At 33.3% G+C, this 27,542-nt stretch overlaps 1 protein-coding gene across 5 annotated transcripts in view; it reads right to left on the reverse strand.

Annotated features, from left to right (window-relative positions):
* The window catches only part of LOC144968945 (neurofibromin-like), a 98,431-nt gene that overhangs the window by 20,347 nt on the left and 50,542 nt on the right, over window positions 1-27,542 (reverse strand). For 3 of the 5 annotated variants that reach the window (XM_078907831.1, XM_078907832.1, XM_078907830.1), the window contains exons 33-47: window positions 26,535-26,709; window positions 25,937-26,083; window positions 22,297-22,353; window positions 12,802-12,894; window positions 11,467-11,634; window positions 10,807-10,930; window positions 9,445-9,582; window positions 8,658-8,822; window positions 6,388-6,489; window positions 5,687-5,824; window positions 4,740-4,802; window positions 4,204-4,321; window positions 3,123-3,306; window positions 2,640-2,814; window positions 533-652 (exon numbers count right to left, since the gene is read on the reverse strand). In XM_078907831.1, the coding sequence (XP_078763957.1) occupies window positions 533-652; window positions 2,640-2,814; window positions 3,123-3,306; window positions 4,204-4,321; window positions 4,740-4,802; window positions 5,687-5,824; window positions 6,388-6,489; window positions 8,658-8,822; window positions 9,445-9,582; window positions 10,807-10,930; window positions 11,467-11,634; window positions 12,802-12,894; window positions 22,297-22,353; window positions 25,937-26,083; window positions 26,535-26,709 (1,967 nt within the window). The remainder of the gene's footprint in view (window positions 1-532; window positions 653-2,639; window positions 2,815-3,122; window positions 3,307-4,203; window positions 4,322-4,739; window positions 4,803-5,686; window positions 5,825-6,387; window positions 6,490-8,657; window positions 8,823-9,444; window positions 9,583-10,806; window positions 10,931-11,466; window positions 11,635-12,801; window positions 12,895-22,296; window positions 22,354-25,936; window positions 26,084-26,534; window positions 26,710-27,542) is intronic. The other 2 variants (XM_078907834.1, XM_078907833.1) reach the window with 1 other exon arrangement.

Below are 27,542 nucleotides of genomic sequence, written 5' to 3' on the forward strand. Positions count from 1 at the left end.
TAGTATATAGTAGTATATATAATAATAATAATAATAATAATAATAATAATAATAAAATAATAATAATAATAATAATATATAATAATATATAACAATAATAATAATAATAATAATAATAATAATAATAACAATAATAATAATAATAATAATAATAACAATAACAATAATAATAATAATAATAATAATAATAATAATAATAACAACAACAACAATGAATAATAATGATGATGATGATGATGATGATGATAACAATATGTGCTGTGGCATAAATCTCATGATCGGCTTCCTATAAAATAATATTCTCTCAATATTTCCATACCTTTTAAAGACATATTAGCCATGGTGCTTTTCAAAATCTCTATTCAACTTTTCATATTAAGAGCTAGTATTTTTAGACATTTTAACATTCAATTTTTCCTTTATTTTTCTTTCTTCTTTTATAGACAATTATGCTCAGTCTAACTGAATCTGATACAGTTTATGATATGAAGACGCAGTGGAAGAAAGACGGAAATTTTGTAATTCCACTCACCCGACAAAGTCGTCCAATGACTTTCCTGGACACCAAGAGAACATTGGCAGAGGTCAAGGCCACAGCTGTGTCTGCCATAATTTCTGCTGACACAGAGCCAAGCCCACCAGTCACACTTCTCTGTCATTAAAAAAAAATATTTTTTAAAAATGAAATAAAAATCAAAACAATTTAGAAAACACAATTCATACAAATTTCTGCAAAACGAATGTGAAGATATATTGATTTTCATTCAAACATATCTAGTCTTGTCCAAAAGATACATAATCACACAGGATTTAGTTTAATGTAAAATAAAAATTGGCCTGATCTAAACAAATGTAAATTCGAGGGGGGGATAGAGAACGGTATGACAACTCCCTCCGCCCCCCCCTCCACTCCCACCCCCTAACTTCAGATATAGAATACTTCTAGTCTAATAATAAACAAAACCAGTAATCACTTAGCTCATATTATCATGGTCCCTGTTTATATTGACAATCTGTATTCTTCTTCTCATTTTACAAACAGGTATTTTGCTGTTCGCCTATGCTTGATTTTTGCTGTAAAGCTCATTCTTTGAAGTCTATTTCTTTATCTAACTTTAAGCGATTCAAGCCGACCCTCCATTTTATCAATTGGCAAAATTATTCCAAAAATTTCATGGCCAATCTCTATTTGGATTTCAAAAGCCAACTCTGGAAACAATTCTTAGACTTGGACCAGTTGTTCACTGAGAACTGTCTTAAGATATTTTGGTCTTTTCAAAAGCAGAGGTTATCATAATCAAAGGTTAAAAACCAGCTTGGGGACAAGCCTGAAATGGTTTTATTTAAAAAATCCACCAAGTCAATTCTATAAGAGCTCATTCATTATCAGTGATATTTATGTTTTAGTCCAGTCGATTTATTCAGACCTGACAACTCTTCACATTCCAAAAGTGGAATCAGAACGCCTAAAAATAGGAATTTGAGACCAAAAAATAGGAATTTCACTCTTTCTATGCTTAATTTTTGCTGTAAAGCTCATTCTTTGAAGTCTATTTCTTTATCTAACTTAAAGCGATTCAAACGGACCCTCCATTTTATCTATTGGCAAAATTATTCCAAAAATTTCATGGCCAATCTCTATTTGGATTTCAAAAGCCAACTCTGGAAACAATTCTTAGACTTGGACCAGTTGTTAACTGAGAACTGTCTTAAGATATTTTGGTCTTTTCAAAAGCAGAGGTTATCATAATCAAAGGTTAAAAACCAGCTTGGGGACAAGCCTGAAATGGTTTTATTTAAAAAATCCACCAAGTCAATTCTATAAGAGCTCATTCATTATCAGTGATATTTATGTTTTAGTCCAGTCTATTTATTCAGACCTGACAACTCTTCACATTCCAAAAGTGGAATCAGAACGCCTAAAAATAGGAATTTGAGACCAAAAAATAGGAATTTCACCTCTTCTATGCTTAATTTTTGCTGTAAAGCTCATTCTTTGAAGTCTATTTCTTTATCTAACTTAAAGCGATTCAAACGGACCCTCCATTTTATCTATTGGCAAAATTATTCCAAAAATTTCATGGCCAATCTCTATTTGGATTTCAAAAGCCACTCTGGAAACAATTCTTAGACTTGGACCAGTTGTTCACTGAGAACTGTCTTAAGATATTTTGGTCTTTTCAAAAGCAGAGGTTATCATAATCAAAGGTTAAAAACCAGCTTAGGGACAAGCCTGAAATGGTTTATTCAAAAAATCCAGTCAATTCTATAAGAGCTCATTCATTATCAGTGATATTTATGTTTTAGTCCAGTCGATTTATTCAGACCTGACAACTCTTCACATTCCAAAAGTGGAATCAAACGCCTAAAAATAGGAATTTGAGACCAAAAAATAGGAATTTCAACCTCTTTCATTCCCCCCCGCTTTTTTTTCTCTTTTATTATTCTTACCATTATCATCATTTTTGTAAATCGGAATTTTAGAGACAATAGCGGAATAGTACAAAATGGAAGAGTGAAATTAGGAATGATTCCGCCAAAAGCGGAAGGGTTGGCAGGTATGATTTATTTGAGTAAGAAAATAATTTCAAAGCAGAAATCTGAATTTTTAAAAAATATAATGAATGAAGTCTGATTACCTTGATGAAGGAGTCTAAAACCATGTCTAGAAGATCTCCAATCTGTCCGATGTTGCCCCATATCTTGGCCTGGATGGATGGGTACATTTCCACCTCCTCTATGGTCATGGTGATCAGCTTGTCTAGAATTAATGCCACCTTCTGACGTTTGTTTTCATCGGATGGTTTGCAAAACCTGCGCACAAAATACACATTCTTAATTCTCATTTTAAGGCGAAATCAATATTGAAATAATGAATCTTAAATATGTAACGATTAGTAACTTAGACATTTTGTCAATTTAAAAAAATGGATTTACCATCTAAAGCATTAAACAAGAAAAATAGAGGCTTAACAGTTTATAACTCATTGGAAATGTCTTAGGTAAAGTAAGATAATGGGCATATAGAATTTTAATCTAGAATATGTATAGAGGTAGAGATAACAATCAAATTAGGAATCGGGATAGATAATTGGAGTTCAGGTGTCTATTCGGTCACAGACCTGGTGAGATTGGGTAGCCAAGGAGTGATGTACTCAAGGCACAAATGCTTCATCTCTATGTTGGAGTTGCCAAAGCCCTGGATACATTCCTCCAGGAACTCCAGCGTCAGATGAGCCTCTTTGGCAGACAACTTTTCACTGATGGATTTGATGAAGATGGTGTTGTTGGCCGGGATACACAGTCCTGTCGAAAGAGTCATTTTACTCAACATAAATAAATGGTAAAAATAGATAAATAAATAAATAAAATAAAATTCCCTTTATTCATCCCATAGGGGAAATTTGTCTCTAGGTATCTATTCCAGGGGAAGACTGGAATAACCCAGGCGTCAGCCGCAGTGCAGCGCTGCAAATTGAGCTAAGGCGAGGTGACTTGCTCAAGGCCACACAGCGCAGCGGCGGGTGATCGAACTCGGTACCTTTCGGGTACGAAGCAAAGACCGTACCGCTGAGCCGGCAAAGGGTCTTTTAATATATATTTTAGGATAACAAAAAAAAAGAAGAAAATTTTGACACTGATGATTCTCTTACTCATGAGAGAATTTGAATGGATATGGAATAAATTTGTCTGATTGCCCATTCATTAGGACACAGGTCAGTGAAAAGCATGTAACACGTTGATCAAATAGGTTTGTAAGGTGCGTCTCCGTATTCGTGAGGTTTTTCATCTTAGTTACCCATCCTTAGCTCAGATTGTCGTGGGTTCAAATCACAGTTGAGAAATTTTGATCCTTTCTTGAAACCTCAGAATTCTTTAGGCTTTAACTCATCTAGTCTAGCTCTATCAATGACAAGCTTGAATAATGGAGGTAATACCTTTAAAATATCCTAAAATGTATTTAAAAAGGAATTGAACAAAAACTTTAAACCTTGTCAAGCAAAATGACAAATGGTCAATAACTCCATATACAACAATAGATGTACATCAACAAAATTAGATATTTTCCTATATTGTTGAAAAGTAAATTAGTCCTGCAAAATGTTGAAAAGATTTAAAAGCTATTATTATTATTATCATTATTATTATTATTATCATTATTATTATTATTATTATTCTCTCTATTCAGCAGTAAGCACATACCATTGGTCTCCAACAATTGACCTTCAATTTTCAAGTCAAAGGTCTGGGTCAGGGCACACAGAAGGTTATAGGCAGCTGACCGAAGACTTGGGTCAGAACTACCCAGATTCAACAGAGCCTGGAATGAATGTATTATTTATATTACTATCATTATTAATTATAATATTGAACAAGTATAAATATAACAGCTCCATCAAAAAAAGAAAAAAGAAAGAACAATATATCAATGCAAATCAACTCCACGAATATTCCATTTTCTTATTATAGGCTTTGATCATTCTTCAACCAATTAGGTAACATGTCTATGAATACTGGATAAAATTATCCAATAAAAACGCTTTGGTTTTGACATATGGCGCAACCCTTTACATCCACTGGACTATCATTTTGTCTGTATATTTTTTTGTTGTTGACAGCCTGTAGGTTCTGCTACCAAAACATGGAGGTGAAAATCTAATTACCTAATGTTTTTCAGAAATGTATATGTTTAAATAAAATTTAACTGAAAGTAGGTATGTCTATGATACAAGACTTACAACATTGAGAAGAGTGCCGGGTACATCTTTGGGTCTGATTTTGGTATGGACTGTCACTGTATCCTGTGTTGATAAGAGTGAAAAAAAATTATAGCATTGAAAGTTACAAACGTGTGTTGATAAGAGTGAAAAACAATTATAGCATTGAAAGTTACAAACGTGTGTTGATAAGAGTGAAAAACAATTATAGCATTGAAAGTTACAAACGTGAGAAAATATAAAATAAATCCCTGGGATAGATAATGATGGAAATGGTGGCATGAAAAAAGTTAAAATTGTAAATAAACCACCGACAACGAGCCGAGGCCATTTTACATCAGGCAAGTGAAAGATTGTAATGACAATTTTGACATTGTGATCGCTACTCAAAACAAATCACATAAGGACAACGCAGCATGTCAATTCTACCTCCCTCTCACAAAAACAATGACTGATTACAGACGAATATTGGCAGAAAGGAGAACAACATTCATACTTTAAAGGAATCTTTATAGTGCTAGCATCATTTAAACTAAGGGTTCCAACATCTTAATTGCCAGAATGCTTAACTGAGGCACAAACAATTAGGTCCAAATCTGCAAAGAATCCATTTTTAATGGTTGTTACTGCCCACAAGCAGTGATTTGGGAGTTGTGTCTGCTAGATCTATCTGAAAGTTCTTTCTGACAAACAAGACTCCTTTTTATAGAAAATACTAATTGGCCTCCATGAACTTTATGACTTTAAAGATCTATTTTCAATATTAACAAGAACTGAATAAACTCATTGAATTCACTAAACCAACTCAGTCTGAAGAACATTCAGAAAAGCTTCTTGATCAAAAGCAAATACTTATAACCTATGACTCGGAAATGTAATGTTAACTCACTTCAAACATTAATACTAATCACAAAACACACATGCACAAACACAAAATACTGTTAGTTACCAATCTTCGTGAAACTTACAGGCTGTGAGAGTTCCCATCTTGTCCGTATATGAATGATGGCTTGGACAATGTTATCACAGTCATTGTGGATGAAAGACAGGGGACCAGTCTCATTGGCGATGGTCAAGGTGAATTGATTGTCGTCCACTAGACATACCTGGATAGGAAAAAAAGATGGACATGATGATGGTTTTTATGATACATCTTGCATCTACCAAATGAGTCTTTAAATTCTTTTTTTTTTTATAATCAATTTCATTGCAGAATGTGTTCTCCTATAACTGTGTGTAAGTGAAGTATTTTTCTTCTTCATACATGTAAACATGAATTGCTGACAATAAAAAAAAAATTGGGGGACGGGAGAGGGTTCAAAGTGGATAAAGTATTGCACTTGCACCTGGACTTTATGAAAAAGTTCCTATTGGGATGAATAGCGGGCCTTTTGTTTTATTTCTAAAATTACAGTTTTTTTAATTGATTCCAATACTTGTTGAAGTAATAAAAAATTTTTTAAGATAAAATACAAACCAAAATAAACAATAAAATGAGAATGAAGAGGATAGAAAAGAAATAGAAAATATATGGAATTATTGTTAAAACAAGCATGTTTATCTAAAACAAAATAAGCAGAGAATGCCTTGTAATTTAGTTTTGTGAGGCGTTGTAATTTAATTTAATACATTGAAGTTGAAGTACAAGGATATAATTTTACATTCCTACCTCTTCAATTTCTGCAGCGTAGTAAACGTCGTTCAGAAGTACGGGGTGACCAAGAACTTTACTTTTCTCAGAGGATGTAACTTGGATGGCATTTGGTCCAACCTGTCGGGAAATGTAAAAGAATACAATTTGGTGCATTGACTAGGTATTCAAACCCGAATGATTATTATATTAAGAAACAGAATTAACGAGGCAACTATCACGTGTAGATGTCCTTGAAAAGGCTGGCATGAGTACAATAAGCAAAGAAACAATGAAAAAGAGATGGAGATATAAGGCGCATCTTGAGGAAAGAGCGAGGCAATTACTCGGAAAGAGGAAGGCCAAAAACTACAGGAAGATAGATTGTCAAAAAGAAGAGGAATGTAGTTGGATGGATTACATGTGGTCAGGCAAAAACTGCAGCCATAAGGAGGAATGAAGACTGCAAAAAGATGCCATATGCAGACTTGCCAAATTGAAAACGTCAAATTTAGTAATTTTAATGTCAATTTTTAGTAATTTGACGGGGAAATTCGTAATTTCTGAAATTGTGTATGAACAACCACAATATTATTATTATTATTATTATTATTATTATTATTATTATTATTATTATTATTTTTGTTTGTTGCTTTAGGTCTCTTCCAACACAATTGAGGTTATATGAGAGACCGCTGAAACAAAAAAACAAGCAATCTAACAAAAATAGTACAAATGTAAATCAAAATCATAACCTAAAGATATCATAAGCTAAATTATAAATAACCAAGAACAAACAGGCAGAAGATTGACAGAAAAAAAAATATCCCCTGTCAAAAATACAATCACAAACCAAAGAAGCAGGATAGGCTAGTAAAGAGAAGAAGAAACGACATCACTATCGGATCGTACACCCATGCGAACATCATAGGTATATGATTCAAGGGTGATGCTCCCATCCAACCACCCGCATTATTATTATCATCATCATCATTATTATAGTAGTAGTAATAGTAGTAGTAGTAGTAGTAGTAGTAGTAGTAGTAGTAGTAGTAGTAGTAGTAGTAGTAGTAGTAGTAGTAATAGTAGTTGTAATTGTTGTTGTTGTTCTTCTTCTTATCATTATTATTATGATTATTATTATTATTTTTATTATCATTTAAGTATTACTAAGAATAAACAATTAGTAACTTTCCATAAAATTTCATATTTACCAAGAAATTTGTCTAAAATTCGTAAAATTACGAAAAATTCGTAAGATTCTGCATGTATGCATATGTGTCACCTGGCATGAAGTGTGTCACCTGGCATGAAGAGGATCAGCAACAGATAGGTACCATATGAAAGGATGTGGTTGAGGTGCTTTATAGGGAATGAGATTAGCGGAAGAGTAGCGTCCCTTGATTGGACGTCACCCATAGTCTGTGACGTCACCGGCGGAAAAGTTATTAGAGAGAGAACGTCATGTTGGTTGTGCGCATGCGTCTCTCGTCCTCTAATAACTTTTCCGCCAGTGACGTCACAAACTATGGGTGACGTCCAATCAAGAGACGCTACTCTTCCGCTAATCTCATTCCCTATTGCGGTAATTAATAAAAATAAATCATTACAATCTTCTGTACAGCGGTATAACTCTTTAAGAAAAAGACTTATGAGTGGTTATATTACAATGGATTAAGAATATACACATTCATAATAGAGGAAAACAATCAAATATTAACACAACAACAACAACATTTGTGAGGGAGAATCATGTTTATAAAAGGGGGAAGGGGGATATTTTTCAATAAAGGTCTAAGAAAATGTTAAAACTAAAGCTACCACTGAGAAAAAAAAATAAAATGACTTAATTTTTACCCCGAACGAGCATGAAGCTTAAAGAATAATATCACCTCTATTTTGTTGATCTTATGAATAATGATTCCATTTGGCACTGTTTTCCTTATTCAAACAGCAATAGAAAGTTATATAGAAACCTGCTTCTTTTCATCACGGTGAGAGAAAGTCAATAAAGAGCCTTTTTAAAGGACTCAACGATGTGCCGAGTGAGACTCGAATCCAGGATCTTCCAATCATTGAAAGCGAGTGTCATACCAAAAGATCACATAATCCTCCTCCTCCTCCTTCTTCTTCTTCTTCTTCTTCTTCTTCTTCTCACAATTTTGTGCAACAGCACGTTTCCATCATCTGTTATTGACCAATGAAAAGGGATACGAATGTTCTATCAGAAGTAATAACATAATAATGTCATCACTTGGGTTTTGGAGCCATCCACTTATTTAATTTAGGGCAACTATCAGTTGTCTCACCTTGATGGCCACTTTGGTATCTTTGTGTGACAATTTGAGAGCATTGTTGAACACTTTGAGGTCTTCCTCCAAAGACATGGTGGTTCCAGGAAGCTTCTGAGACTCCACGTCAATGTATTCGTTCAATTTGGCTGGATGGTCGATGAACAATAGTTTTCTGTTGTTCTGTGGAAATAACAATAAATTAGAATCAATTTCTAAAAAGAAAGGTATACATTACTCGAGACATCTCATATGTTGTTCCCCCCTCTCCATTTTTTTTCCTTAATCTGGTAGTTGAACCAGACCCTGGAAATGGAATTTGAAGGCAGAATATTCAGAGATACAGATTATTTTTTAAAATCAGTTTACCATTCTCCTCAACAAAATATACCTATTTGAAATTTTTCAGCAAAAATATTAAAAAGATTGAAGCGTTTATATTGTAAAATATTTGCTTAATGTGCTCAAAGTGCTTTACATGTGGTCCCAAGTCAACATCATCTCTTAATATGAAGAACAAGATATGACACCTGTAAGACACTGCTACAATTTTCTTTGTTTTTTTCAACAAAGTATACGCTATTATTAGCCTACTGATTAACTGTGTTGGGTAAAAAATGTGAGCAATGAGCCTTTCCCAGGACTCAACTTTGTGCTGCCTACAGCAAGATTTCATATTGATTCATCCTCATCTTAAAAGGGTAGAGTACAAGCTTCAAAACAGTTTTATCATTTCCTCCAACTAACATCACTTAGGGTGAAAAAGGTGAACACTAGATAGACAGAAAACTCGATTCATCCTCACCTTTAGAGGGGAGAGAATCCTGTCATGGTATTTGGTGTACTCTCTGACCCATGAGTTACAGTTGTAAATGTAGGCAATGGTGATATTCTGATACACGTTTTCAGGCATTACCACAAACCATTTGTTGAGGAAATCAGTCTGAGGAGGGAAAGAGAGGAAATGTCAAGCATGTTGTTTGTATATCAATGGCGAGTGTACCCTAGAATTGCTTTTGACCATAAATACTAATTAATTGTTGCCTTATCTGTTCTCAGAACAAGTATGAGTGAAGTCTATGACCAATTCAAATGGCTCTCACTGGGAGACTTAAGATTAAAGATACTTTGACAAGGGCAAAGACGAGGGCCACAACCTCAAAGTACGATTATCATCAGTAAAATCGCTTCAGTTCTACTTATAGTAGAAAACGGTAGGGGCTGCCTGAAGCCGGTGACCGTAAAATACTAACGAAAGAGTGAAAATGGAAAGGCTTCGTATGGGAACAAAACAGACAATGGACGTTTCGGGTACAAACCCTTCGTCAGCACAACAATACACAAATTAACTTGGAAAACAAATAAAATATAATGCAAAAAAACTTGTGTCTACTGTACTCAATGGTGGTTGGAGTATACTTTGTCTGTTTTGTTCCAAATAGGAGCCTTTCCTTTTTCACTCTTTCATTAGTATTCTACTTATAGTACTTTACAACAGACCTCTACAGTCTTCTCTATTACATACAAAATAATGGTCCTTGTATGTGACATTTCACTTTGTAAACACCCATGTGAAACTGAAAAAAATGGTTAAGGTTTGACTTCTGCTATTTGATTTGTAGTAAAAACTGGATAAATATCAAATCTAAGCAGTATATTCCCCATAATTGAAATGATCGTTTAAATAATTGTCTTGTCTCTGTTGTATATTTTGTTTGAAGGTTATATTTTACAAAGACAAATAGTCCACTAATACAAATATTGTTTCATTGTAATCTGGAAAAGGTAACTGACAATTAGAGTTTTTATTATAGTGCCGTCAACAGACGTGAGGAATGGACAGACATTTGTCTTTGCAGAGTGCGGGCAGCCAATGTCATTGAGGACGATGCTGGATAGTAAATTATGAGGAATTTTATTACATATACTGACCACATTTTAAAATGTGCCCGTCCAAATATGTAGGTGATAATCGATGTGAACACACAACAAAAAAGAAGTGACTGTTTTAAACAATGAACCTTTACAGAGGGTCTTAAGTTTTGTGGAAAATTAAAATAAAAAATTAGTTTATAACTGTTTTTAGTATATAATATGCTTAATGAGCAAAGTGGAAAAATTTAACTTGATCATTATTTAATGTGTTGATAGAATAATCCATGCTTACCCTAAATCTGTTCTCAGAACAAGTATGAGTGAAGTCAATGACCAGTTCAAATGGCTTGTTGTAAAACGGTTTGAGAGTCAGCAACACATGGTAGATTAGAAGGTCCTGGTTGATCTCTCCCACCCTGAGATTTGGAGAGAGAAAAAAACTTGGATTAAAAACATAACAATAGACTCTAAGATGAAAATAATTGACAAAATGACTCTATCAAAAGAAGTTTCTTTGTAAATTATAGATAATATCCTTGAGTTATTATTGAGTTTCTAATATTTTTTAAGAAATTATTTTGGCTATAGAAATTAGGGGATAGGAGTGAGTGGTCTAATGGTGCTAGAATCAGTCATTAAAAAAATTGCAATATCTCTTTCAATAATACATAAATATCTTATTTAACCTTTCAACTGCTACGTCGAATTTCTTTCAGAATAAAATTTGTAATATTATCTAACTGATCAAAACGGCAAACTTAAATCATTAAAAAATAAATAAAAAGAGCACTAACAGAGACTTGGACAAAGCTATTTTGGTGAAGACAATACAATCTGATGTACAGTTTGACGAATGTAGTCATTTAAGAGTTTTTCTATCAACGACACCATCAAGAAGCTCTTATATATGATCTTGTTTTTTGTTTTTTTGTACATCTTTACAAATACTCACTTGTATCTCCTCCCGACATAATAGAAAACAGGATTGCCTGCCCTAGATGTACCAGCCTGGTAAAAAATGTGTAAATTTTTTAGGGATTTGAACTCATCCTTCTCATGCATGTTGTGTTTAGACATGATCTCCTCAAATTTTGTGCTTGTCATGTCCATGGAACTCCACCTGGAAACAAAATAAATATGAATATTCATATCTGCATTTCCACAGTAAACCATGCTCAGTTGCTTCTTACCCTTAGAATTGGACACTAGCATGGGTGCAAGCAACTGGACCTCAAAAAGCCTGCAAGTCTACTTATGACCAGACATATAATCTGAAAAAGCCTGCAAGATTCACGGACTTACCTCGTCATTTGAAGTCTTGTTCTCAGCATCTAGTCCTCATAATAGTAGTCCACAATTGTTGTATGTTTAATCCAAAGGTTGTAATGCAGTAATTTGTTAAGATTCTTGTCACAAGTTGCACAATTTTAAAATATACAAAAATAAACTAAAAAATTTAAAAAGTGTCCTACATAGGGTTATGTCAATCAAATCCAAATTGCAAAAAGCCGGCAACGTTTTTTTCGGTAATCCAATCGACCGGCAGGCCGGCTGTAGCCGGCACTCTTGCACCCATGGACACTAGTCCATTGTAGAGTAATTCTATTGAATCTAACCGACCCAGTTAACCGATCACTGCTGGGCGGACAAAGAAGTCAAGAAAAACATTTCCCCGACTGTACATGGGGCAAACTTGAGTCACAATGCTCTGTCAACTGAGCTATCAGATTCTTCAAAGGGTATAGTTGAGGCTTTACTTCCCATCAGAGACCAAGAAAAACAAGTCCAGTCATGTTACTGTAAGAGAATCAGCAGTAGCGTTGTATCGCATAGCCTGGGAAAAAGGCTTACTTCCCTTGGCTGTATGCTCTCTAAAGTAATCAATTGTTTAAAAGTTAACCCACACCATTATATATAACTGTTAAAATCTTCAGTACTTCAGCGTTGTCTCTGTCGGAAAAACTTATAATATCACCTAACAGGAGTCATGTCTCGTTCTTCATATTAAGTGTTGCTGTTGGTCAGGGACCCCTTGTAAAGCGCTTTGAGAATGTTTAGTGGATATTGCGCTATATAAAAGCTCAAGTTTTTTTGGATTTATTTTTACTTGTAAATCAGAAGAAGAGAGAGAGAGAGAGAGAGAGAGAGAGATAGAGAGGGAGAGAGAGAGAGAGAGAGAGAGAGAGAGAGAGAGATAGAGAGGGAGAGAGAGAGAGAGAGAGAGAGAGAGAGAGAGAGAGAGAGAGAAGAGAGAGAGAAAAAAAAAGGGCGTGGTAGTCTGTCTTACTGTGAGTCGAGAGGCCGATGTTCTGGAGGTCCAAGGTAAGCCAGAAGAGTTGCCATTTTATCAAAGGGACGACGTCCTACAGCCTTGTGGTCTCTGGAACACGGAATGGGAATTTGGTGGGAGGGGAGATTATCAAACAGAAAAATAACTAATGAGAATTTGGTGGGAAGGGGAGATTTTCACACAGAAAAATAACTAATGAGAATTTGGTGGGAAGGGGAGATTATCAAACAGAAAAATAACTAATGAGAATTTGGTGGGAAGGGGAGATTATCAAACAGAAAAATAACTAATGAGAATTTGGTGGGAAGGGGAGAGTATCAAACAGAAAAATAACATCTATTTAATATCAGGGGATTGAAAAGTATATAGTCTTGGGGTCTCTGGATTCTTCATAGTTAGAGTTGTTATTCTTTCTCCTTTGGTTGAATTATTCTTAACAATTTTCTCATCATTTAAAAACAATTTGCTAACATCTAGTTTAGACATAAAAATTCACACTTTGTTTTTCTGATGTTCATTCTATATACTTTTAAAATCCCTATTAAAACAAGAGCCTTATTTCTTATTGTCAACAAGATAAAATTTATTAAAACCCTGAATTTTCTTTATATATTAACAGAGCGCCATAACAAGATTTCAAAACTGCGGCTTTTATGCTCCATTTATCATGAATAATTTTTTATCATTAATAAATAATAATTACTTCCATTCACCCATTTCATTTCATCTTTCCCTGTATTTTACTATATGAAATGTATTCACTTTCATCACAAAAGTAATCACAAAAATAAGTGACCCATCCTCTAAAAACAGTATTATGCCAGGGTGATATTGACTTACCAGTCATTTTCAGGATTTTCCCTAAAACTTCACACCCAACTAACACAAAAATAAATTTTTTATCACTCAAACACAATAGCAGTAAGTTCTTGCAATACATAATTTCTTTAGCAAAACATGCTCTACAACACACTGTTTATTTAAAAAATTTTTTTTTTGATGTATAAGAGGAATTTGAATAAGAAAAATGTTGGTTGTATCGTAACGAATGTGACGATTTTCCTATAGTTGGTAAGGAGAGGGTGAAGTACAACTATTCGGAATTATTATTTTTTAATTGTAAAAACATTTAATACATGAAACATGAAATTCATAACCAAAGACTCCAAATATAAATCACTTCAAAAAATGAGCTCCATAACTTAAAATATGAATTTGATGAATAAGTCATTAATTGATATATTTTTGATTGTTTATGACGTAAATGATGATCTTAGTTATTAATAATAATAATAATAATAATAATAATAATAATAGATCTTTATGTCCATAAATATGGCAATTTGTCATTTAGTTACACTTGTTAATAACGTTAAACGATAACTGTAACATTGAACAAATATTTCACTCCTACTTATTTTCTCTCTCTCATTCTCTCTCTCTCTCTCTCCATCTCTCTCTCTCTCTCTCTCTCTCTCTCTCTCTCTCTCTTCCTCTCTTTCTTTCACACGTGCGATATACACAACATAAACATATTCATTTCGTTTCCAATTTGTTACGATTGTGGCAATTCGACACCAAAAATTATCATCATTATCAATTGGTCAGTTAATCTTACATTAAATAAATTAACCAGTTAATCAGTCAACGAATCAATCCTTGGTTTTTCTGTACCATATAAAATATTCAAAATTGTTATTGCTGATGGAACGAACGTTGATTTATACTTGTTAGTTCTACATTTAATCTGACAAAACCTTCTCCCAGATGGTAAAAGACTAAATTCATGGTATAAAATATGTTTTCTATTGTTGGTAATTGAGAATGCTTTCCTTTCTATTGCTTTTCCATGAATTCTTTCTACTCCATCAAGAAGATGGTTTATTATTTTTGATGCCTCTTTGATAGATTTTGAAATTTTTGATTTATCATTAAGTCGGCATCCTCCAAACCATTTGGTGCAGCCAAACGCAATTACACTTTTAATCAATGAGTCATAAACTCTTAACATAGTTTTCTTCCTTACTTGAAATGTTCTCAATTTCATTAGGATGTATAATCTTTGGGCAACTTTCTTAGATATTATATTAATATGTTGAGAGAAATTGAGGGAACTATCAATGGTTTTTCCTAAATATTTAAAATAGTCAACTATCTCAACATCATCTTTACCGATCGCCATACACTTTAAGTCGTTTTTATTTTTTACACCAAACACCTGTTCTTTCGTTTTTTCAACATTTAATTCAAGCTGATTTTGTTTACAGCAATCGGTGAATATATTTATTTGTTTGAAAGAATTCTTTTCGGTAACTTTATCTTTTAATAAGCCAAGAATAGCAGTATCATCTGCATATTTCACTATAAAACAATTTTCAAAGGATGGTCTGCAGTCGTTGGTGTATAAGATGTACAGGATTGGGGAACTCACGCAGCCTTGGGGTCATCCGTTCGACAACGTTCTTTTTTTTGGAGATATGTTCACCCAATTTTACACATTGCGGTCTATGGGTCAGAAACTCTTTATACCATTTAATAAGGTAGTTTGGAATATCCATGTTGCACAACTTTTGAAGCAAAATATCTGTGTTCATGGCATTAAAAGCTGACGAAAAGTCGACAAACAGGATTCTGGCGTAATTGGAGGGTGTTTGGTCAAGGTGTTTTGAGATCGAATTTGTGGCGGTTAATAGTGCGTCTTCTACACTGAGATGTTGCTGGTATGCAAATTGGTACGGATCTAGCAATTTCAGGTCATAACATTTTTGTAGGAGCTCAGATCTTAAATTTTTTTCTAAACATTTCATTACAAGCGATGTAAGCGCCACTGGACGGAAGTCGTTCAATACGGTCGGACAACGCTTTTTTGGAACTGGAACGACAATCGATGTTTTCCAAAGTACTGGCACTGATTGTGCATCGGTTGACCTTTGAAAAAGTTTTGTATAAGGTTGTTGGTGACAGTTTTTCAAAATAGTTCCGGTAATGTTGTCTGGTCCTGGTGCTTTATGTTCTTTACATCTCCGGAAGAGGGAGCTTACAGTTTCTTCTTCAACATCTGGAGGTGGCTCATTGTTATTTGACAAACCGTTGTGAACAGGTGGGAGCCTGTCAAAACGACAGTAAAAATCAGTTATGATCAAATCAATTGTTGTTCTGGACCTTTCTTCTTTATCACAGGGTATTTAAAGGCTTTTGACAAATCAAATCCTTATTTTGATATGTTTTCTCATATTATGCTATGTTTAAGTCGATATACTATATCGATGACAAAAATTAAAACCTCACATTTCTTGTGATTTATAATTAAAAATCACTACTTGATACATTGTTTACCCCAGCATAGTACCGTTTTGAGACAATATATGGGTCTTATATTCATTTGCATAGCTCTTTGCATACAAGAGCATCTAAAAGCACTCAACGTTTACTTTATTCATCTGCACGTTTTAGCTTATTTTATTCAGTGGTAAATTGATATAATATTTTAAAAAGCCTGTGCATCCCTCTGTCAAGAAATACGAGTGGCAAATGATGACTATATATAAGGTGTTGCAAGATTGAGGGAGAAAGGAAAAGAGAAAAATAACAAAACTACAATATATTATGTCTGCAATGATATGAAAAACAAAATACTACATTCACTGTGGCTTTTTGTAAACAATCAATGACTGTATGCATTGACACAATATATAGGTCATATATTATACATTTGCATAGCTCTTTGCAAAAAAGAGCATCTCAAAGCGCGAAGAATTTACTTTATTCATCTTTATATACTTTTTAGCTTATCTTATTCAGTGGTAAATTTATACCTTATGTCTGTAAGATGTGAAAAGCTCAATTGTACGTTCTACGTTCACTGTGGCCTATTGTAAATAATCAATGTCTTTGTACTCCTTGTTATGACAAGTCAATGAGTGATCATGATCAGGGAGAAAAAAATAGATGAGTGAAAAGAGAGAGGAGGGGAGAGAAAGAGAGAGAGAGAGAGAGAGAGAGAGAGAGAGAGAGAGAGAGAGAGAATGTGTGTGTGAGTGAGAGAGACAAAGAGAGACAGAAAGACACACAGAGAGAGAGAGTGTGTGTGTGTGTGTGTCTGTGTATATGTGTGTGTGAGAGTGGTGTGAGAGTGAAAGAGAGAGAGAGACACAGAGAGAGAGAGAGACAGAGAGAGACAGAGAGAGAGAGAGAGACAGAGAGAGACAGAGAGAGAGACAGAGAGAGAGAGAGACAGAGAGAGAGACAGGGAGAGAGACAGAGAGAGAGACAGAGAGAGAGACAGAGAGAGAGAGAGAGACAGAGAGAGAGAGACACAGAGAGAGAGAGAGAGAGAGAGAGAGAGAGAGAGAGAGGGAGACAGAGAGAGAAGGGGGGGGGGAGAGAGTTGTTTTTGTTATTGGTACTTGTAACACTAAGAGATCATGACAAATTGTTTGTTTAGAGGCTCATGTAGCAGAATGCAAAACCACTCCACTGGACATGTGTTGATTTGCTTATTGTTCGTTTAATCCAGCAAAATAACAAATGTCACTTCTGTCTGAATCGCTTTGAAAACATAAATCTTTAAGAGTAGCATTTTTCTCCGTCAACAATAAAGACAATAAAAATGGTAATTAATAGGATAAGTAGAATTGGATTCAGTAGTCTGATGTCACGCGCCCGGCAACGGTGGCCATCTTGGTTCTAAACAAAGAAAATCATTACTTTTTATTCTTCATGCTAGCTAGAACTTTTCATTCTCTTTTCGTATGCCTTGTGATCAGAATGTGTAAAAGTCAAAACATAATCAAATTTATGGGTTTGTTTTCCTCTGGAAACGCTTTTATGCTCGCCGGAGAAATATTTCATACGGGCATCCGCCATTGTTCCGATAGTTTAGAGCCAGTGTTACTAAGTTACCATGCGTCATAAGGAAGGAAGTGACGTTACGACTACTGAATCCTATTGAGAAAAAACTGGAGAAAAGGTCTTATCACGTCTTGTGGAGGAAGACCATTAGACCTCTTCTCCCATCTTAATGAATACTAATTATTACTATATTATACTCTTTATTGTAAACTATATTGTTTTTGTTTGCTAAGGAAGGATTTTGAACTCCAAAAAATCCCTTGTAAAGTATTTTATACCACATCTTTAAAAAAAAGAAAAAGCTGTTATGTCAATTGTTGTTAAAGACTAAACAACAGTCTACAGCATTTAGCAGCTCAGTATTCATTTTGACTCTAGGTTGTTTGGAGATGGGTTGGGCCAAGACAATATAAGATAAACATGCAGGATAGAACCATTGATAAATTGAGAAAAAATAAACCATTTCGCTATCCTTATTTTCTTAATGAAAATTTCTAAAAATATATATTGCCTTTCTATTAACCCTTCGTCTTCTTCATTATTTTGAGTTGTGTAAAAATCCCTTGAAAATTATGAAGAATCGAAAGAGAGTTTGGTTCTTAATCGGATATGCTTATTATGTAATTGTCTAATACAATCGTGAGTTATCTTTATCTAATACATGTATATGAAGGTGTGGGATGTGTCTCGTCTATGTGTGAAATATTGCTGATTTTGGAGCCCCTTATATAGAGCATTGAGAACATTTTTTGGTTAAAGCGGGTATTGTCCTATATAAAAACTCAAGACTTATTTTGTGTCTTAAGGAAAAGATAAAGGGTTGACATCCAAGGTTCTCGATAGCATGGTATGTTTAAGGTAGGACTGTTTTGATTGCTGAGAAATAGTGACTTGCTTGACTAACCGCATAAAATGGGTATGGATATAATAAATAATAATCTATCTACAATGATTACAACATGAAACCGCTGATACACAATTAACAACAGTGAGGATAAATAAATATGACTAAGTGTGTCAATCTGGCAGTACATTGGAATGAACTAGATCAAGAACATTGAATTTAAGTCCAAAAAAATAATAATTAGTCAGATAATTTCATAATTTCATTTTTTTAAAAAATAATTAAAAAATCACTCTTAAATTGAAGGCATTTATTTTAACTTAACTCTTATAAATTTAGCTTAAAAAATAATTCGAAGCATCAAGCTCATCCCGCCAAAATACTGTTTTGAGACATTCAGTCATAAATGTCATAAAGAGGAATGTTGGGGTAGAGTTGGTTGAATAAAAAAAGACTACAGTAACTAGCTTTTGTATTTTGTTGTACGAGTGAGAATGGTTTAAGTAACAATGAAACTGATACATCTAGATGTACGGGAAGAATAATTATAAAACATGATCATTGTACATTGTTTGGAGAATAAGCTGGCTGCAAGGGAGAGGAAAGGGGAGGCATTGATCCGTACAACTTATTTTAAACCACGTCCATTATCTCAACATATTATGAAAATTTTTCCTGCTACCTATTTTAAGAATATTCTTTGACTTTACTCTTTTATTTTACTATCAAAATAAATTGCTCAGAGTAACAATAACAACCAGTCCTTCCTTTTTGATTTTTGTTAGAATGTAACGAGCAGGAACATAAGCTTATATATAAATTCAATTTCTAGCAATGTCCTGAAAGTGCATAACGGGCTGAAATAACAACATTACATTGTTGTATAAGGTTACAGCTAATGTCATATTCATTAAATTTTTTGGTACTTGCAAAGCAAATTATCACAACACCTTCAGATACAAAACCAAAATTATTCAAGGAAAAGATAAATCAAACATCATTCTAAATCCACTGTCAACTCTTCCAAATTATATCTTTAAAAGCATGTAAAAATAGAGAACATATACAAACAAACACGAAGAGTATAAAAATAATAAGCCCTTTGAAAATGATACACCTAATTTCTGGAGATGTGCAATTAAGAGGATTGAACAAGGGTTACCACTGTATCCATTACAACAAATTACAAGATTGTCCTTCCCTAAAATTGGCTATATTTATAAACAGTAACAGTTTAAATATTTTACAGCAGTGATGAGTGGGGAAAAAATGAATTGGCTTGCAGCTGATCAGACAATTAGGAATTACAGAAAACTCTGATCCAGAACCTTTTAGGCCAATGCTCTTCATTTCTCTGTGATAACTTAAACGTGAACCGTCCTGAATTATGTACACATTAAACCAATAATAAATACAATTGATCCTCATGTTTTATCATAGCATTTTCAAATTAACACTGTTGATAAATATAATTAATTAATCTTCATATAATTTCATACCCCTTTCCAGTTTACACTGCTTATATAAACACTTAATCCTCGTATCATTTCATACTCGTTTCATACCCCTTTCCAGTTTACACTGCTTATATAAACACTTAATCCTCGTATCATTTCATACTCGTTTCATACCCCTTTCCAGTTTACACTGCTTATATAAACACTTAATCCTCGTATCATTTCATACTCGTTTCATACCCCTTTCCAGTTTACACTGCTTATATAAACACTTAATCCTCGTATCATTTCATACTCGTTTCATACCCCTTTCCAGTTTACACTGCTTATATAAACACTTAATCCTCGTATCATTTCATACTCGTTTCATACCCCTTTCCAGTTTACACTGCTTATATAAACACTTAATCCTCGTATCATTTCATACTCGTTTCATACCCCTTTCCAGTTTACACTGCTTATATAAACACTTAATCCTCGTATCATTTCATACTCGTTTCATACCCCTTTCCAGTTTACACTGCTTATATAAACACTTAATCCTCGTATCATTTCATACTCGTTTTCAAATTTACACGGTTGATATAATATACAATTAATCCTCATATTTCGTCATAACAGTGGCCCATCATATTATTTTATCAATAAACTAGGGACCTGAAAATCAATTTTTAATCCACTCTCATTCTAAAGGATAACCACCCCCCACCCCCTTCCCCCACCAAAACAAACAAAAAACAAACAAAAAATCAACCCAAAACAAAACTCACACATACACACACACACACACACGAACACAATTTTTTTTTTTTTTAATCAAAATTAAAACACCAGAACATAAATCCGTATATCATTCCAAATTTCCAATGGAATAATAAAAATATCATTAAACAAATTTCGAGCTTCGATAGAATCATGTGACCAAATGATGCCGATTAATCTACAAATCAATTACAAAACACTGATTTAAAGAAATGAATAAGTCAGAAGAATAAATGAAGGCAAAATAGAGTGTGAGACATAGTCTGTGGAAACCAAACCAATCTATTTACGTAAAATGTGAAAACTCATACTAATATCAGAGAAATAAAAAAAAATAATTAAAGGCAACCCATGATCCAAAACTATGAAGGGGGAAAAAAAAAGAAAAGAGAAAGAAACCACTATGTTTACACAATGTAAAATCACAGGAAGGGAGGTACTGACAATGAATTAGTCAAATATTTGACAAATCCTTGGATAGAACCAAAAAAAACTGACATCTGGTTTCTTATCTGGATAAACAAAATCTTTCTTACACGTTACATATTAAGACAAAATAAAACATACCATAAAAAGACTCATTTGATTTAAAATGCCAGGATGTAAGAGTTTAACTAGTGAGACTATTTACTACTCTTTTACCTTGTCTGAGAAAGAAATGGCAAATTATGGTTTTCATCCGATACACCAATAAAGACTGAATTTTAGTAAGTTTCAGAATCTAAAACTTTCGAAGCTTTTCCCTTTGTTCTCATAAAATTTCTATTCCCCGATTAATCCACTGGCTTCCCAAGAACAAGCAGAATCAGCTCTGTCAATGTAAAGTCATCGTTTGAGAAGGTGGAAAAATGGTTGTCTTCACAACCTAAAGACAACAACATTGAATTATCTTGAAATTATGAACCGGTGTAGCTTTCACCAATTTCCCTTGGTTAAATAAAATTGAAGTTTTGGCACTAAAATAATAGCTGGAACACTTTTAACTTAGGAAGTTAGGATCATTTCTAAAATTCTTTAAATGACAGAATATTGACGTCTGTCACTACAAAAAGTGTCTTGACCCAGTCTCAGCTTTAACGGATGGTTTTCATTCAAAGCAGACCACGAATCTATTTTTTAAATAATTATTTACAATGACACGCCTCAACCAAACCTATCCATTTCTGATATACAGCACCAATATTATTGCTCCCCCCTCTTAATATTCATTTCAATAAAAAGGAAGAAAAAAAAACCCAGCTTTTATTTATCAAAATTAAAAAACGATATGCTACTTTTAGCCTCAGATATTATTATATCTTCTCTTTTCCTTCTCTAGGACTTAAAAAAAATAATAATAAAAAATAAAAAACAACGCTTGATATGAAAACTATCACGAGCATATAAATCTGCTTAAGATATTTTTTTCTTTTTTCTTTTTAAAAAAAATATTCATATACACAGTACCTCCCATCTGTGGGGAAAATGATATGATGCAGTTGGGAAAAACAGAACATATAAAAAAAAACAATATATACAAATATATTCAGTGACACCATCCAAAACAATGTTCAAATCAAACGGTGACAAGATACATACAGTCTTTGCTGTCCCTCAGAAGATTCACAGACAAAGTTTTCGGTCAAAACCTCCAAGCTAGTAGTAGGGTGGGTAAGCAGGGGGGGTGCAAAAGACAGGGAGAGATGGAAAAGGGCAAGAGAAAGAATTGGTTTGTGATTTGTTGAAGATAAACATAGCTCGTGGTTGGAATTAATGAGAGAGTAACAACAGTTATATCATATCGATAACAAAAAAAACACCCCATGAAAATGAGTGTCCATTTTTCTCTACCAAGGCTTTTGAAAAAAAGTTATGAAATTAAGCCATGAAAATGCGATATGAATTTCTTTTTGCTTTGGCGCATTGATGTTACTTCTGTTTGCTTACATTGCAGCTATGAGTTTGATTCTCACATCTTTTTCTCACTGTGTTCTTGTATATGCAATATATTGTGAGCATAAGTCACATTCTTCAGTGAAGTTGAAGGGTGTAATTTCATTTTAGAACTAGAGGGGCTTAATTCCATACTCATTCACACCCATTCCTGCTCTCAGTTTTGTGAGCAAGGTATGAGCTTTTCCTTATCTCTCCATTCCGTGAATAAAATTGTGTACTATTATCCTTTGGGAGAGGGATTTTGTTGGGTTGAGTTAAATTGAAGACAAAAGCTATGGAGAAAACTTTAAGATAAGCAATCAATCTCACACTGCAAAGAAAAAGGAAAGAGCTTTAAATTTAGCACAAAGCTAAATTTAATTATCATGGGATGCATGAACTCAATACAAGAGCAAATACAGGATAATATTAAATATTGTTTGCTGTGGATATTTTAAAAAATAAATTATCAATAGATATAAATAAAAGAAATAGTGACAGTGATTCAACCAAAATAAAAAGTTTTTTATAAAAATAAAAACAAAGATGTAGACTACAATTTTTAGTGCCTATAGAAATCTTTATGTATTTCCCGCCACATGATCAAGAGGGTCTGAGTTATTCATTCACTGCAGAGTGGGCTGTCTTGCTGACCTGAAGTTTGTGTTAAAAGTCAGACTTATTTAGCTGCTGGAGTTAAATCCTGAGCAATGCCATCTGAGGTCAGTCTTTGAATTAGTGATCCACTGATAAACATTTTACATGCAACTATATTTATAATGGATATTTATTTTGACATACATGGGAAAAGTGAAATTATTATTATATTGGATGCAATCCATAGGTTAATTAAAATTGATTAGTTAAGCAGTAGAAAGTTATGCAAAGAAACATAAAACAAATTGAGAAAGATATGTTGTACACTGACAAAGCACAAATTCTTTATTTTGGCCAGAAAATTTTAATTTCAAATATGTTTTGTTTTGTTTTCAAGGGTTTTACGGGCTTGCACCACATTTAGGTCAAACTTACGCCAGTAAAAAAGAAGAAAATGAGATTCTAGAATTACAATTAAAACACCAAAGAAAAAGTAAGAATTGGTTCAAATAGGAAACAGATGTTGATTTCAAGAGCACACTATCAAAGTATTTAGTTTGAGATCACCCAAAAGTCTCAATTGAGATGAATCCAATTTGTCAAAAAGTCAAAAGAGAAGTGTCAGGTTTGATGAGACTTTTTGACAAGAATGGGATTATCTTAATCAATTGATACTTGTAGTTTTCTGATAAAAATAAAAATAAATGCGTTTTGTCAGAGTATGCAGAGATTAAATAACAGCTCAATATGGCAATCAGTTTCATTACAACAGTCAAATCTTTCCATTTAAGAGAACCTCCACTTCCCAGAGCATTTCACTGCCACAAATAGAATATCTATCACCAATATTCAGTAGAAAACCATATCCCATTTAAGCAGTACAAAAAAACATCCCTTGGAAGTGCGTTTTCTTTGTTCTCCCCGCAAAAGCCATTCTAAATACTCTTTCCAAGCTAGAGATAATTAATTATCCAAGATGGCACAGTGATGTGGAAACTCAGGATGTTCCAACATTATTGCCATCATACCTTATAATCTATATCATTAGGCATTAATACTTCAAGTGTAAGACAAACTGATCTAATATTTATTCCTATATCGGATATCAACTTCCACTCTGTGCTAAAGGGTAGAAAATGAAAAAAAAAATTGGTCACCAGAGCAAATCTGGATGAAGGTGTATGATAAGTGCCAGATATGCAGATAAAAAATATATGGGCTTAGGTAAGCTGACGATTTTTCTTGTAATTCTTTTTTATTTATTTTTAAAAATTCCTTTTGATACCTTAAGTACAATACAATTTTCTGTATGATTTTTTCGAAACTGACTATTCATACTCCATCGTTAGATTTTTAAATTTTTCTCTCCAAAATAGAAATCATACGACATATTTAACTGCACCACTAATACTATTTTGGTCATCCCCTGAACTAGGTAAAGAAAAAGTGAGAGTTTGTTAATTATTTATTTTATAAACATCCAAGGCAGATCTCTTTGTCGCTATAATTCATTTATAGACCCAGGATGATATAAGTAAAGTCGACAAACACGTTTTATATTTTACAAAGAGTCCTATGACATAAATTGCACAGCATTTCAAAGTATAAGAGGGGGAAGAGTTGGGAAGGGATCTATCATAAAATCTAAGCTACGCAATGAAGCATAAACACAATTAAATTTTTTTTAATGTGTAAAAATATTACACACATAACTATTGATTAAAAGTACATTTAATAATGTAGTTGGAAAACCTAACCCACAAAAGAAAAATTCTTTTTTCTCTTTTCCTTTTCTTTTGTGTAAAGTTACTTATACTATTCATTTTAAGCTCATGATTGTAGATGCTCGCATTTCTACATATGCTGTAAACTGAAACAACAACTTTTACATGTTTTGGCCAGAAAATGTTTCCTTCATGTATCGATAGATTAAGATGATCCATAACTTATCTAAATGCCACAAAACTTCTATAACTGGGGCTAATCTTAACCTCTCTATCAGTGAGGTTGTGTCAAATGGTTGTATTCAGACATTTTGACACAAAAAGACATCAAATCATTATAGAGATGATCTAGCTTTTATCCGTTTTTCTCGAATAAAAAATGACAATTAGTTTAAAAATTCAGAGACTGTCACTGAAAAAGAGAAAAATTTTCCGACACTTTGAGAAGTTTCTAAATATTTGTTTGGTGGCAGATGACTTGTTTTTGGAATATTTTTCATTATTCAAGCCAAAGAAACTGATGAAAACTCCTTACATCATTTTTAAGAATAACATAGTATTGATGTCTTCTAGTGCCAAAGTATGATGAAAGTGCTCTTTTGGTGCTGCCTCATATAAAGTACAGGGCATTACATCAATTTACAGCAGGTTTGATCAAATCTGCATTATCAAGTTTCCTTTCCGGAAACATCTCTCAGATACCTTTGGTTCAATGGCCCTACAAAACCGATCTTCCATAATCTAATTTCAACCAGAATTTCAACATTAAAGAAAAACAGAATTGTTGAAATTATCACAATTTCATTGTAGGGTCAGAAGATAATCAACCATCAAAACACAAAATGTTATTGATAAAATAATTTTTGAGAATCAATAAGCACCATTCTCTATATACTGTAATACGAATAAAATATGAAAGCTGGGCAAAAATATATATAAATTTATGAAGTTTTAAAGTGTCAAAAGTAGATATAATAAAATACCTGCTACTGGATAGGTAGTCACCAATTTTCTCCTGGTTGTTCCACAACAGTCGATGCAGGGCAATGACATTGGCATCATTGATGAATGACAGACTGTGGCTTCCTGTGTCCAGCACCTCACAGTCCGATGCGATCTCGGTGAAAAATCTGTTGAAGGAAAAAATGTGGTAAGAGTAAAATTAAAATTTTTTTTTTTTTTTCAAATGGCTAGATCCCACAGACCTAGCTACCTAATCACTCCTGGATGGACAGAAAAAGATCTATTCAAAGTACCTTTTTAAAAGGGAATACCATAAAAAGTGTTTATCACTGGCTCCAATCCTCGGATCTAATGTAGGTTTCCCAAGACAATAAATGCCACACAGCTTTGATATATATCACATAAAACAATAGCAACCAATTGTTACTGTTCGGTTAACCCCACATATACCAGGATCATTTCTGGCACCAGGAGGATTATGGTACAAAGAGTTCTTCTAAAAATAAGGCATATTGTATCAATTTTAGTACACAACGTAATCTTTTTATCAATTTTAGTACCCAGTGTAATTTATTCTAAAGGAAAAAAATAAATTTAAAAATCGTGACAATGCTTCACCTGCGACCAAGTTCAAAGTTGTTTTTGAGGAATTCGTTGAAGGGGACCATGTGCTGCTCCTTCGTAAATAGCAGATGATTGGCAATGTTCTGTAATATTTTACACATTAGTGTCAGGCCTCTTTTGATGCGAGGAGTGGGTTCTTCCTCCACGATTCCAGACTCGTACGGTGAAACTGTCAAGTAAGGGAAAGGAAGAAAACACTCAAAATAAATTCTCATATTCCTGGTGTGTATTTCATGTAAGTATTTAAGGGTTTTAAAATGGAAGTTAATAAAACTAAATTAAAATAAATGGTTGTCTAATTTGATTCAATAAAATGTTCCTGGGGTTAAATCAAATAAAAATGAACTGAGAATAATTCTTGACAATTTGTGAACAAATTAATATTGTGTAAGATTTGAATAACCAAATGAACCATACGCACAAAAAATAAAAATAAATAAATCATAAAATCTTAAAAATGAAAATTCAAACAAAGATAATTAAGAAGCCGACTTAAAACTTAAAACAAAATCAATTCTAAAAAATAATAATATCATTAACAAATCGAAAACTGCCAAAAGTTGAATTAATGAATTAACGAAATTTCATTTGTGATGGAATGCATGCAGCATTACTTTGTCGTGCACAGACAAAACACCTTTTTTCATTTTGGCCAGAAATGTTTTACTTCAAATATTGATAAATTATGAAGACTCTCAATAAGTCAAAAATTCTGATAAGAAATAATAAAAATAATACTTCAAAATGGGTCTCTGGTTTAAAATTCTTTGAAAAGTTTAAGGTCATATTGATTGGTCGATATTTGAAGTTTAAAATTTGTTTAGTCGTAATGAAAAATATGTTTTATCCGTTTACCGCTCTGTTATGACACAGTCAAAGAGATGAAATCAGGGAAGCGTTAGTTAAAAAGAGAAATTCACCCTCTCATATTCACAATAACTCGTATACACACAACTTTTCACAACCTAAAAATAGGACAGTTACAAGCACTGGAGATACTTA

Source organism: Berghia stephanieae, chromosome 3 (genome assembly GCF_034508935.2).
Source record: "Berghia stephanieae isolate SIO BIC M18660-M18661 chromosome 3, UCSD_Bste_1.3, whole genome shotgun sequence".
NCBI classification, from domain to species: domain Eukaryota; kingdom Metazoa; phylum Mollusca; class Gastropoda; order Nudibranchia; family Aeolidiidae; genus Berghia; species Berghia stephanieae.